Source organism: Candoia aspera, chromosome 2 (genome assembly GCF_035149785.1).
Source record: "Candoia aspera isolate rCanAsp1 chromosome 2, rCanAsp1.hap2, whole genome shotgun sequence".
NCBI lineage: Eukaryota > Metazoa > Chordata > Lepidosauria > Squamata > Boidae > Candoia > Candoia aspera.
Window position 1 is genome coordinate 264,918,082 of NC_086154.1, and position 14,592 is coordinate 264,932,673.

The 14,592-nt window shown below is 49.2% G+C and overlaps 1 protein-coding gene across 1 annotated transcript in view; it reads right to left on the reverse strand.

Annotated features, from left to right (window-relative positions):
- Positions 1–4,101: 4,101 nt before the first annotated feature.
- Positions 4,102–14,592, reverse strand: part of VCP (valosin containing protein) — a 38,230-nt gene continuing 27,739 nt past the window's right edge. Inside the window, exons 10-17 of the mRNA XM_063295914.1 lie at positions 13,245–13,357; positions 12,002–12,166; positions 11,778–11,900; positions 10,400–10,612; positions 9,243–9,551; positions 8,469–8,624; positions 8,205–8,359; positions 4,102–4,552 (exon numbers count right to left, since the gene is read on the reverse strand). Coding sequence (XP_063151984.1) covers positions 4,447–4,552; positions 8,205–8,359; positions 8,469–8,624; positions 9,243–9,551; positions 10,400–10,612; positions 11,778–11,900; positions 12,002–12,166; positions 13,245–13,357 — 1,340 coding nt within the window. The 3' untranslated portion in view covers positions 4,102–4,446. The remainder of the gene's footprint in view (positions 4,553–8,204; positions 8,360–8,468; positions 8,625–9,242; positions 9,552–10,399; positions 10,613–11,777; positions 11,901–12,001; positions 12,167–13,244; positions 13,358–14,592) is intronic.

Below are 14,592 nucleotides of genomic sequence, written 5' to 3' on the forward strand. Positions count from 1 at the left end.
GGTACTTCTATGCTCAAATATGAACATTTTCAGCATCCCCAGCATGTGGCTGCCCACCCCATTCATTACAGTCCCTCTTCACAGTCCTTCCAAGCCCAGGAACGCCCGCACTGACACATGGCTAACAGCACTGAACAACAAATTTATGGAGAATGCCCACCCACCTAATCTCAGTGGCACCAAGTGACTGGACACCCAACTTGGGATGGTCGCATGCTGAAGACACAGGTCAGCCTCACAGGTGCGCATCAGCACAAGCCTTCTAAGCAGTGGTCGCAGGGGGAGAGACCTTGTGGGACACAAGCCTAGGCATGGCGTGTGATGCCTGATTTATATTCTGTGTTTATTAAAGATGCTGGACCTTTCCTTCTCCATTTGGTTTCTTTTTAAACGTGTATGAAAGCAGGGGTCCTGGAGCCCCGTTGCCGCCAGAGACCGCACTGGTACAACCTCTACGGCACTGGTCTTCCTGGGTCTGCACAAGGGGCATGGCCACAAACTAGCTGTGCTGAAACAAAGGATGATGCGTTAAAGAGAAAGCAATAGGTGGTATGAGCGAAACCTGCACTATGAGAATCTGGTGATGGTTCAGAAGTAAGGAGAGACTGACCTGACAAACCTCGTGATTTCTCAAATTATCTAGTATGGGGTTCTAGTGCGGGGTTCTCCCAATAAGTTGGCTAAATCAGTATTCTCGATCTGGCATAGCCTTTAGCCTCCTAGCAGACTCTGAAGGCACGTTGGGGCTGTCAATTTTAGGTTCAAAGGGAAGAACCATGATGTTAAAAAGCAGGCCATTAAATAACAGTAATGTTTCAAAAAAAAAAAAAATGCTGAACACATACATTGCAGGTGGTTCTAATACCCTTTGAAAGTTGAACGGCAACATTTTCAGGGAATTACCTTGAGGTGAAGGTGAAAGGTCCCCTGTGCAAGCACCGAGTCATGTCTGACCCTTTGGGGGGGATGCTGCTTTCGCGACATTTTCTTGGCAGACTAGAGTGGGGTGGTTTGCCATTGCCTTCCCCAGTTGTCACCTTCCCCAGCAAGCTGGGTGCTCCTTTTACCGACCTCGGGAGGATGGAAGGCTGAGTTGACCTGAGCTGGCTACCCGAGAATCCAGCTTCTGCTGGGATCGAACCTGGGTCACGGGGAGAGTTTCTGGTTGCAAAACTGCCACCAGTCACCCAGCGCCACATGAGGCTCTTACCTTGAGGTACCTCTGTACTACAAATAATTTCCAAGCAAACTGAACAAAAAAACCCAGGAAAAACTGACAGCATCTCAAAATCTTTACACTTCATTTGAATTTTGGCAAGCTTAGTTGTCTCAAAAGGACTCCTATTCCTGCAAGCATACACAAAAAAATTTTTTAATCCATTCAGCTGTGTCTGATTCTTGGAGACTGCCTGGACAAGTCCCTGCAGTTTTCTGGGCAAGGTTTTTTGGAAGTGGTTTGCCATTGCCTCCTTCCCAGGGCTGAGAGAGAGGGACTGGCCCAAGGTCTCCCAGCTGGCTTCATGCCTAAGGTGGGACTAGAACTCAGGGTCTCCCGGTTCCCAGCCTGATGCTTTAACCACTGCACCAAACTGGCTCTCCTACACATAGAGCGAGCAAAAATATTGCATGGTAGAAGAAAACATACACAGCTTTGGCAAAGTGATGGAAGATGTTGTACTAAATGGACCTGCTATCCAAAACGCTCGATGCTTACTTCAGAATCTAAATTGTAAAAATCATGTTATTCAATGGCACTCCACTCCAAAGTATTCCCCCACGCCACCCCCAGTTTTCTGGGAGTTTTCCAGAGGGGACAGCTAGCTGTTTTCACTGACTAGGTTAAGCTGTCATTTGTTTATCCATGGCCTGGACAGCAAAATACAGCAGTTCAGGCAGTGGGCCAAGCCCAGAACAAACCATAATGCTGTCCTAGTACTTGGTGTGAACTGAGCCATAACTGTCTGCCAAAATCTCAAGTACCCATAAGGCACCCCCATCTACAGAGCTTGCTGCAAGAGCAGCCCCTTGCTCAGGAATGGTTCAGAGCTCCTTAACCATACTGTGCCTTTTAGGCAGGGGGTGGACTCACTTTATTACCATTATTTCTGCAACCTGGATCTCACATCACTATGTTTGCGTTTGGCTTGGAAAGCTATGTAAACTCAGCCACCGTAAATCACGGTTTATGGCTTAGTGTATTATGAAATCAGCCTGTGTGATTTAGATACTATCGTTCCACTGGGCCACGAATGGAACTTCCTTGGACCAAAAATACATCCTATACACCAGTTTTCCCAAGTGATGTTTCCACCCCCACGATCACAACTGAAACAGTAACTGGCTCACCGATAAGATGGCTTGAGCCCCTCTGTCAAAAGTTCTACAAAATGTCCTCTTCCCACCCGAGACCCAGGCAGATAAACCAGACTGCCGCCTCTAGGACAGCACTGGAAGAAAAGGGGGAAAGGGGCCGGATGGGAACTACGTTCCCCATTCCTGCATTTATTTCAAACTAGACACAATACTGATCCCAACAAAGGTCAAATGTGTTTGACCAAACGCGTGACTTGGAATTACTGACAATTTTTAGCCAACTGATGGCCAGAGAGGTGGCTTATTCAAAACAGCCGAGTTTTGGCTGAGGAGGCAACAGCCAGTAGCGAAATAGTCGGGCCTCCTCGCTTAAGCAACCCAACAGCCACGACAAAGACGCCTGCCCAGTGCAAAAGGAAGCTGACAGGAGCCCTGCTGAGGGGCAGAAAGGCTGGATAAAAACTGGAGAAATAAAACAAGGAACCCAAATCTCACAGCGGACTCAGCCATAATGGGGCTTGTAAACCAGTGCTTATAGCTTGCCCTTACCTATGAACTCATCTGACTACAAGCCACGGCTAAGCCGGGGAGAAGCCTGATGTAGGCAAGCCCCCTAGTGAGAGAACCAGAGTCAGAAGACAGTCACAGTGGGCAAGAGCTGCATCTCACAGCTTTCATGCTTTGACTGCGTGTGCTGGAGAAGGTGGGCAGGCAGGCTTCACACCCTTCTTTGGGGTTAGAAAGCTGGCCAGCTCTTCTGCTCTGTGGCCACCCTCCTCTGTGTAGTGCTAGCCCCCAAAGCAGAAGGAAAGGGGGTAGGAGCTCCCCTCAACGTTAGAGTTCTTCAGAAAAATAACTTATAAACACAAACAAAAACAGAGAACCATAAGAGAGTTACTGAAATTATGATAATTGGTCTGTGGGTGGAATACATCCACCGACTAACAAAGGGCGAACACAAAAAGAAGAATTTAAATCAGAAGATAATAAGAGGGGCAGCCCCTACATCTTATTAATTGCACCCAGCTCCTGCTCCAGAACTGTGTTCTACGAAGTTCCAGCCTTTTCCAAGTACTCCGACATTAAAAAAGGGTTTTGTGTGAAGACTATTAAGCTCACTTAGTCATGTCCTACATTTATATTTTGTGACTCTGAGCTCTGGAGGGTACACACCACTGGGAGCTTCTTCTATTCAAGCTCTCCCAGAACAAATTTAATTTCTCCACAAGTGGCCTTGTGAATCATGCCTCAAGTCAGTAATAGGCCAGCATTATGAAAGTTAACTAAGGTTTGTTGACCAAGTTCAAGTTTGGCGGCCTTTGGAGGAACAAACTCTTGGCCTCAACTGATAGGACGTGAAAAAAGGAGACAAGCTCTCTCTTCAGACCTTCACCCACACAAGCTAAAGGGGAGGAGCTGGCCGCCGCCGCAAGGTTCATAAGGTCCCCGAGTGTTACATAAACCCTAAGTAGCACAGACCTAATGCTGGCCAGGAGGAAAAAAGCGGCCAGAACTCAGCATGAGGGAAGGAGGAAGAGGCTGGCGCAGCAGAGAAATACTTTTCCTTGCGACAGACACCTCCTCCTGGTCACAGGAACACTGCTTTAAGCGAGGTCACACAGGCACACCCTGCCCACAGAAAGTGCCTTCCGTTTCCTCTGTTGGAGGCACCACGAGAGAAACCGTGTGGCCTTCAAGGAGGAGTGCTACAGCTTGTTTTCGTGTTCCCCAAAGGGCCAAGAAGGGCAGAATGCATTTAATCAGGAACAAAGGAACATTTAGGCCAGCTTGAAGTTATGGGACTTTTTTATTTTTGTGGGATTTTTATAATTTTTTACAGGCTATTGTTGTACCCGTTGCTAAAGCTGCTGATCCTGCCATAAAACTAGAACAGAAATTTCCCAGAAGCCAATTCCCCTCCTTACTAACTGCTCTCCTACCTCCCAACCAAACCAAACCAAACCAAACCAGCCAGCCAACCGCCTTATGTTTACAGCAGGCTCCAGCTTACAGAGCCCGACACGCAGCTACGCGAGTCTGACCAAGGAATGGAGAAGCCGGGAGTCCGCTGACCATTAGAATTGCCCTGTGCAGCGTGGCCTCTTCTGGAGTGTGGTCCACTCGGGCTGCACTTTAACCATAGAGATCATCATCGTTGTCTTCACTGTAGACGTTGCCGCCGCCGCTGCCGCCTGCGCCTTGGCTTGGTCCCGCACCACCTTGGTTACCCGATGGGAATCTGCCAGGAGAAGCACAGGGCGGGAAGAGAAGGCACGCGATCGTCAGGACCACCAGGCTACAGGCCAGAGGTTGGGAGCCACAACTCCTGATGTGGCGCCTGGGGTCAGCGGGAGCTGGATGCCAACATCCGCTCCCTGCAGCACAGGATCTCCCACCTCAGAGCCGGTCAGAGAGCCCCACGCGGGGGAGGCAAGCCAATGCAGGAAGGCGTTTCCTCCTCCCAACCTGGGTATTCTTGCTCAGTTTCATACAACCCCCTGTGCCCTTAAGACGACAAGGAACCAGGGGTATCTCCGGATGCAGTTGGAGTTACGGAAAGAAAGGGAACGTGGCTGCACTGAGCTCAGAGGTTGTAAGCAGTTGGGAGAGCCAGTGGGGTGCGTTGGTTAAGCTGACAGACTAGGACTGGGGAGGCCCAGGCTCAGGCTCCCCCTCGGTCATGGAGGCCCCCAGGAGGCTTTGGGCCAGGAAGCCAACCAAAGTCACTGAGCTGTTACAGTAAAAACCAGAGGAGGGAGCACCAGGTCCACTACCTGGAGAACATGCAAGACAGAAGCCTAATAAGCAGATGAGCAGGTATTCTTTGCTACGCTTGGCAGGCCCTTACAAGGAACAGCCTCAGCTGATGGAACTTTCGCTAAAATCTTGGGTGCCCAGATAAGCAAGCACATACCCCGGGCTCCACTGCATAAAGACAATCCCTCCCCACAACCACCAGTAAACTGAGGGTGCCGAAAAGGAAGGAAGGGGCAGGAGATGCGAAGGCCGTGGCTCAACCTGCGAGGGGTGGTTTTCCTGGAATGCCTGCGCCCTCCTGGGTTCCTCCCCACCCCACGTCTTCTTCCTCTCATCTCACCCCCCTCCCCCATTCTTCTTCTTGGCAGCTCCTTTTCAGCCGGAGGGGCATGTGCGCACACTTGGGTGGTGCAGACAGGGATCAGTCAATTTTTTAAATGGGTGTCATATTTTACAAATAATTTTGATCAGTGATTATTAGGTTGGTATTAATTATTTTTTCTATTCTGGCCCTGCCATTTTTGGAGTATGACCCAGCAGGTTTATATGCACCCAAAGGGCAACGTGTATATTCACTGGGAAGGCAGGAAGAGATTTTCAAGACTGGTTTCGGGTGCAACTGGCTGACAAAACAAAGAGGCTGGGCTTTGCAAAGGAGTTTGTGTAAATATCTTCCTGTCCACTCTTATTTTGGGGGAGGGGTATTTATTTATTTCATTGGATTTAGATGCTGCTGACTCTCGGCAACTCACAATCCAAAACAAACAAGATACAGAAGGCAATACATCACATGAAATATATGGAATGTCAACATTCATCTGGACAGCACATCTTAAATACAAAACCTATCTAACAAGGCCCATGCCTGGGAGAACAGCCAGGTTTTTAAGGCCTTCCTGAATGCCACTGGAAGGGAACCACACAGATCTCAGGGGCGGGGGGACCGCGTTCCAGAGGCAGATGCTGTATTGGAGAAGATGTGCTGTTGGAAAGACGACACTGGTCAACAGAAGAGGCCCAGAACATGCCAACTCTGCCAGCAATTACCGGCCAAGCAGAAACCATGGGTGAGAGACGGTTCCCCAAAAAGCCAGGCCCTATGCCATGTAGAGTTTTACAAGTGATAACTAGCACCTAGAATTGCACCTGGAAGTACACCAGCAAGCTCATGGTGCTGAGGCATCACATGGGCCTACCACAGCATGCCCATCACTGCCTGTGCCACTGCATTCTGGACCAGTGGTAGTTTCCAGATGGTCTTAAAGGGCAGCCCCATGTAGACAGCACTGCAGTAGTTGAGCCCTGAGGTGACTAGGGCACGAGTGACTGTCTGAAGGTCCTCCTAATTCAGGAAGGGGCACAACTGTACACAAGACGGAGATCTGCAAAGGCCTGGGCCACAGCTGACACCTTCTTATTGAGCAGGAGCTGTGAGTTCAAGAAGTCCACCACACTGTGCACCAGTCTTGAATGAGGAAGTGCAACCCCACCCCAGACTAAAGATCCCCAGATCTGAGAGCCCTAAAATCTACAGCCACTCAGTCTTGGTAGGATTAAGTCAGAATCCGTTTCTTCCAATCCAGACTCACAGACTCCAGGCACCGGGACAGGACATTGACACTATCATATGCCCGGCTCAGAGCTGAGTTGTATCGTTGGGTATCATCAGCATATTATTAATACCAAACCCCACAGCAATGGATGGCCTCACCCAGCAGTTTCACACCGATAATAATCAAGAGGAGAGAAAATGCCTGTGACACCCCACATTCGAGGGGCTGAGAGAATGGTCTCTCCTCCCATTAACACTGACTGGAACCAGCCACGAAGGAACAAGGAGAAACACCATAAAACAGAGCTCCCAAACCTTGCAGCTGGTCCAGAAGGATCCTCGATCAACAGTATCAATCAACAGCCTGAACTCTGACTGAAAAGGGTCCAGGTAATCCGCTTCCTCCAGGGAGCTTTGTAACTGCCGTCCAACCCCTTTCTTAAAAAAGGAAGGTTGGAGACCAGACAGTAATTTTCCAAAATTGTTGGTACCGGGGACAGCCTTTTGAGGAGGGGGTGCACCATTCCCTCCCTCAAAGAGTCCGACACTACAGCACGGACCCAACTGCAGGTGACCTTCCAGGTAGCCTTAGCAAGCCAGGAGGGAAATGGGTCTAATAAATTAGGTGGCCAAGCTAACAGTTCGGGGAGTCCTGTCCACTTCACCCAGAGTCACCGACTCAAACTCATCTCAGATCACGCCACAGACTGACACCCAGGTGCCTCAGCCAGGCCTGCCCAGCTGGAGTCAATGCTGAGTGGAACCGAGCAACTCTGTCCATCAGACACGTCAGGCGTTCCTCACAACGCCCCTGCAGATTATCCTGGGCCCATCCCTCCCAACAGGACCGGGTCAACCTCCGCAGGGCCACTGGGTGACTAGTGGCAATGCAACGAGGGCAGAGAAATACTGACATCTCGCTGCTCATATCACCACGAGGTAGTCCCGCATACGGGCTCTCTCTCACATTTGGTCAGACCCGCTCTTTCCCCACGATCTGAGACTCAAGGCTGTCTTCCTGTTGTGTGAAAACTGTACTTGGTACCGCCTCATTTGTTCTATCCATTTAAAGGACAGCATCTGCGAGACAGCTGGACTGGACACCAATTCAAGGTTTGGTGTTTTTGTTTGTTGTTTTGATACTGCTCACAGATTTCAGACTTCTCCAAAAATCCAGAGACAGAAATAAGAGCATATTCTTGCGGGTCTCCTCCGCTAGGGAAGTACATCTCGGAGGGCCGAGGAAAAGGGCCTTCTCCGTGGCGGCTCCCTCCCTTTGGAACATCATCCCCCCAGATATAAGATCGGCCCCCTCCTTGCCCCTGTTCCGGAAGGCCCTGAAGATGGGGTTCTGTCGGTGGGCCTGGGGACCCCCGGCTGCTTCGGAGCCAGTCAAGTGGCCGCTATGAAGGGGTTTGCTGCCAATGGGGGGTGTCTATTGCGTTTTCAGTTCTGTAAGCTGCCCGGAGTCACTGTGAGTAAGTTGGGCGGCCTTATGCATCTGTTTAATAAAATTACATACATACATACACACATAAATATCATCACAGAAGCAGGTTCCAAAAACTTGCCATGAGCATACCTGAAACTGCCGAAGCCACGGCTCTGCTGCAGGGTCTGTGCAAACATCTCATATTTGCGGATGTCGTTATCGCTGACTGACCGGCGGGCAAAGCGCATGGCCTCCTCAAAGTGGTCCCGACGGATCTCAGGGACTGGGTCATCCTCTTCAACTTCCTAAACCAGCGAAATCATGGCTGTCAGCATCAGGGCCAGTGAAGGTCAAACCTCAGATACAAGAGAGACTCTCCGCCAGCCACACCTCCCCCAAGCAACAGCTGCTCACCATTGCCGAGGGGTTGGTCTGTCTCTCTCGTTCCCGCCTGATCTCACTCTCAATGGACTCACGGATGGCCAACTTGCAAGCTCGCTGGCAAATCTCTGTGAGATCAGCTCCTGAAAAGCCATTGGTCATTTTTGCCAAGAACTCCAGATCCACGTCCTAAGAAGCAAGGAAAATTCCACGAATCGCATATGCCCACCAAGTCCCTGCTGACAGCTGGCTTTTACTCATGAACAGAATGGAAACACAACTCCAGGAAAAACAAAGAAATTTAGGCAACAATAGCTGCAACTGTAGGAGACATGGAACACATTTTAACAACCTCATCTCTAAAGCGGCAAGCAATGGGAAACAAATTATTCCAGCAGTGCATGGCATGGCTTGACTCTTAGACTCTGCCAACTGAGGAAAAGACAGGAGAGTCTTACCAGGGCCACAGCAGGAGGCAAGCCCTGGCAAAGGAAGGGAGGTGCGTGGCTCTTCTAAGCTCCCTCTGTCACCGCAAAGACGCTGGCCAGCTGGCTCCAGCTCAGAAGTCTACCCAAATATTGCCTTTAAAGGGGCTTCAAGGATTCCTATTTGCTACGACATCAAACTACAGCCAAGGTTTATGTTGGGCTTAAGCTTAGCGAAGGGAAAAAACAGGAACTGCTGCCTTCTGAATTCTCAAAGGATTGTTCTATTCTCCTGAACAGGTATTAAAACATGTCAGTGTCAGAAATTAAATCCAGAGACATGGATGGCAGTCTTATAACCCCTCCATTTATACTAACTTGCCTTGGCAACAGGTGATTTCCGCAGGTTGGCCTTAAGGATGGCCACACGAGACTTCTCATCAGGCAGAGGAATGTAGATCAGCTGGTCCAGGCGCCCAGGGCGCAGGATAGCCGGATCAATTATGTCCGGCCGGTTGGTAGCGCCAATGATGAAAACGTTCTTCTTGGTCGACATACCATCCATCTCTGTGAGGATCTGGTTGATCACTCGGTCTGCTGCACCACCACCATCCCCAATGTTCCCACCACGGGCCTTTGCAATGGAGTCCAGCTCATCAAAGAACAGCACGCAGGGAGCTGCTTGGCGGGCCTGCCAAGGAAAGGACACTTCGTCAAACATGCAGCTGCCAGCGCACAAGCAGGTCACGGCAACTCGGGCGCTGTGACGGGCTGGCTGCATATGGCTCCCAGGCACCTAATGGCTCAGAGAGCTGGTCTGAGGAAGCAGATGTCCCAGCAACTGACAGCACTGTTAATCTCTTCAGGTGCCACAACCTCAAGGCACTTGAGATGGCCCTTGCTACAAGAGCCCAGCTATTTCGTCAGTTTTTTCAGCCTTATCGCTAAAGCTTCCAGAGGTTGGAAATTGCTGGCCAGTTTCAAAATTTCCAGATTGTCTGCAAACTTTAGATACCTTCCTATATTCATCAGAATAACTGTGATGCCCCTACAACAGAGAAGCTCTAGATAGGCAGTGCTACAGGCACAAAAACGGTATGTCAGACTTTTCAGTTTCCTAAAAACAAAGTGGGAAAGCTAGAACTCTTTATAATTATTTAAATGTTGCACAGAACTCCCAAGGAGTTGGGAGGGACAGAGAGATTAAATATTTTTTTAAAAAATTACACCTCTCATTTCTGCATCATCCACCCAAAACTTGTGTGTGGTCCCTAGACAATAAAATGTTGCCTCCCTTTGGCTTAAGGCCTCAGAATATGCTGTGTGATTGAATGTTATCTAGAATGCAGGAAGATATTAACAACTGAAAGCTCTTAAAACAGGGCTAAACTGATGAACAGTCCTTCCTGTGTCTAAGGCCATGAATCTGAACCAGGAGCAAGACATACAGTTGCTAAATTCCAAGGAGCATCTGGATGGCCACCAAGGGAAACCGAGACCTCCAGGTGAAAGAGGGAAACAGAAAGCAGAGAGCCTTACCTTGTCAAAGATCTCACGCACGTTGGCCTCTGACTCTCCAAACCACATGGTGAGCAGCTCTGGACCCTTGATAGAGATGAAATTGGCCTGGCATTCATTGGCAATGGCTTTGGCTAGCAGGGTCTTTCCACAGCCGGGGGGGCCATAAAACAAAACCCCTTTAGAAGGGGTCATGCCAAACTTAAGGAATTTGTCAGGATGCTCCACTGGGTACTGGAGAAGGAAGGAACTCAGTGTCAGCTCCAAGAGGTGACAGTGGGGAAAACGGAAGGAGAACATTTCAGGCACAAAACCCGCCCATATCACCCACTCACGGTTACTTAGAGAGGATAAATCAGATCAAACCAAGTGCAGGAAGAGGGTTGCAACTAGCTCAAAACTAAGTGTCTCTTTTATCTCTTTTATCCTCCCCACAGTCAGTGTGTAGATTTCACTTCTACTAATATTGCAACTATTACTACTCCAGCAAAAACCACTAGCCACTCTGTCCAACTCATGTTTGCAGCAAACAGGATGGAGGTAGGTAAATTAAAGATGAAACTGAAGGTAAACCATGTTATGAATGTAACAAGCATCAAAATAATTCTGCAGCTAAACCCAATACAGCTAAAAGCATTAATTTATTCTTCTGGAATTAAGTTACTACAGCACCCAATCTGACTTTGACACATGCTTTTAGAAATAGCCTACAAAGCTACTTTTTTGGGTGGGTGGAAGCATGTCCACCTAAAAGCTCAGGTCAAAGGGCCTGGCTACCTAAAGTTCCATCTGTCTTCCATGGTTTCTGCCTCACCTGTAAGACTGGTTAGCACTGGCACGCTCCGCCATCCATTAAGCAGTGTCACCTGATGGGACCCAGGAACGGTCCTTCCTTCCCTGTCATAGCGCCTGCCCTCTGGAGCACCCCCCCCAAGATACGTACATCTGGCCCCCACCCTGGCCGCGTTCCAAAGAGCTCTGAAAACCTGGCTCTTCCCCCAGGCTCTGGGCCAGGGTGGGTGGCGGGTCCTGCGTGCACGAGGGTCTTTTAATGGCTGCTTTTCTTCCAGGCAGTTGGGCTTGTAACTGCTTTTTATGTACATCACCAAGACTTGTTATAGAGTTGGGTGGCCTTATAATTTAATATAAACAAACAAATACAGGAATCCTAATTTCATTGACAGGCACTGAAAACAGAACCATTCAAAAACATACAGCCATTTTTAAACTTAGAATAATTTTTTAAAAACTCATGCTTAACAGCTGAGAGAGAAAAGCAGACTATGCCCCAGTAGTATCAGCTGAAAACAAAACGTCCCAGTACAGCTGCTCAAGAGTAGCCTCCTAGCTGCCGCTTCCAGCGGGCAACCACCTGGGCAAGTGGCACAAACTGCCTCACCTGAACGAGCTCCTGGAGTTCTCGCTTGACATCTTCCAAGCCTCCAATGTCTTGCCAGGTCACCTGTGGGACTTCCACTACAGTCTCACGCAGTGCTGAGGGATTGCTCTGGCTTAGAGCCCACTGAGACAAGACAGGAGAGAACGTGTTGCTACTTCAGCGCACACTTGATCAGGGTAATTCTCCATGCCAAGAGAGGTAAAAGACACCCTCGGCTATCTTACCCGGAAGTCATCCATGGTCACAGCCAGTGAATTCATCACTTCAGCATCGATGGTCTCATCTTCCAGGTCAATCAGGTCCATCTTCTTCCGGATGGCCTGCAGTGCTGCCTCTGAACACAGTGCAGCCAGGTCAGCTCCAACATGGCCGTGGGTCTCATTGGCCACCTGAAACCAGAGGAGGGACGCATGTAAGCACGTGTTCCTACTTCGAGAAAACGGAATCCAGCTTCCACCATCAGAAGGAAGGGGCCCACAACAGTGCCTAGGCCCACACAGCCCTCATTGACGCAGACGTAACCAGGTATGCCGTTTGAACCTGCCTCTAGTTTTGGCAATACAATTCATATAGATCCAGCACTGAATACTTTTTACATTCAGTGAAGGCAGTCTACGTACTTTTGGAGACTCCAAGCACAGGCATCTGCTGTGAATAACGTCAGGCGTGACCCAGTTTGAGAACTCTCAAATTTTACTTATCTTGTGCTCCCTCTTCTGGCTGTTTCCTTCAAATCTAACTCAGTTCCTGCTTAACTGCCTCGTGCCCACATCCTTAACCCATCTTTTCCATCTACGGGTCTAGGTAAGACGCAAATCTGTGGCTATTGGGACAGAAGAGCGAAAAGGAGCTGGATGCAACTTAGAAAAAAGAGGTTCATCAGGCTGGGAAACTGGCCATTCTCAACTGTGCTGTGGAACACTTCCTGGCAGAGACCACACCTCCCGTCAGGAACCGCAGCGCACAGCCTAAGAGTGTTTCTGACTAAGCGGAAGGCTGTCTTCGTCCTTGGAGCCACGTGGAGGTTGCCTGACTAACTTGGCAATGCTTCCAGCACAGGGTTAGTGCTTAACCTCCCAAAGTGTGGGATTTTAGATAACCAATTGAGATAAGCTTTTAGCATAATTAGTGTCATTAAGGCGACTGTTCTCTTATTTGTACACCATTCTGAGAGAACCTGATCCTGAGCAGTCGCTTTAGCTGGCTGGGTGACCTCAGGCCAGTCACTCTCTCCGAGCCCAGCCCACCTCACAGGGTTGTTGTTGCTGTGGGAAAAAGAGGCGGCGGCAGGAGTGTTAGGTATGTGGTAGGTATGCTTGCTGCCTTGAGTTGACAAGGAAGGAAGGAAGGAAGGAAGGTCTTATTCTTATTATTTTAAATGAACCCACCTCACATTTTGGTATGATTGTTTTACTGCTGTCATTATGACTTGCTATTAAGTTTTGAACCAACCAAAAATGAACCAACCTGCTCCAGATCAACATCATCAGCCAACTTCATGTTCTTGGTGTGGATCTGCAAGATCTCTAGGCGGCCAGTAGCATCAGGAATGCCGATGTCCACCTCCCTGTCAAAACGACCTGTGGTGGACCAAAGGCAACAATGACCTTTCCGTCTACCCTGTACCCGCGCCCTCTGCAACATCCAAGAGCCAAGCTTCATGCCAGCAGGACTCAGACCAGTCAGCTGGGACTCTGCACCACTGCCTCAGCAAACGTACAGGTAGGACTCAAGCTTTCACAGCCTTTGGGAGTAGCTCCACTCCACCACCTACGAGTGCCCCTTGGAGTTAGGAGAGAGATCTCTGCTCAGCTGTGACCAACTATAATCCCTGTCTGGGGCATGCTGTAGCAAAACACCCTCCAAACACCTCTCTTTGTCCACTTGCTACCACTAGGTCTGCTGCTGCTGCGGTAACAACCAACTAGCGGCCAATGCTCCTGGACTTCATCACAAGGTTTGGGCTGGAAATTCCCAAGGCTATCAGTCTTACGTGACTTGCAGCTTCCATGCCCCACAGGACAGCAAGGGGGGACATCCACTTGATCTGGTCTTCACTGCAGCAGATGAGACGTGATCTGGACATTAACACCCGTCCTTTGCCATGATCAAGTTGCTTCCTTGTCAAACCACAGCTCATGGCAGCCGTGGACCGTGGCAATCTACTGTTGACTTTTGGGGATGACATTACTGTAATTCTGTATACTGGTTTTTTATTTAATTTGCTCTGACTCTCTACCTCCCCAGAATCTGCTAGGAATGAGGTGAGCTATAAATACCATGAAATAAACAAAGATTTTTTTTGTTGCTAAAGGTATTGTGGATAGGCTTGAAATGGCAGAGATCAGAAATGGCACAAAACCTTTCTACCCTTAATGATCCATCAGTTTTTCATGACGTTTCCTGGCAAACAAAAGCTCCAACTGCTGGTTTGGTTGCTCAGCGGTTCACTCAAGCAGGAAAACTCCACATCGGCCTCAGTTTTCCCTTGTGCAATGAGCCGACTAAAGTTGATAGCTCGTTGCCTCCAGTTAAAATATGACTTTAGCTGACTATTGTTTGTGAACAGGTCAATGCAATGGAGACAGCCCCCATTTTGGTATGGAAAAGTTGTGCCCCTTGAAGCATCTGATGCACTGACCTCATGCTGAGAGGCCTCATTCGATGGGATCTCCCCCACAAGGCTGGCTTGTACTTATTCTCGGGTTCCAGAAACCTGGGAATGCTTAAGAGGAGGAGGAACAAGGAGGGCCTGCCTATGAACATCCAAGCAGAGTCTCTCGCCAATCCCACCCCCAGTGAACACATGCTGACA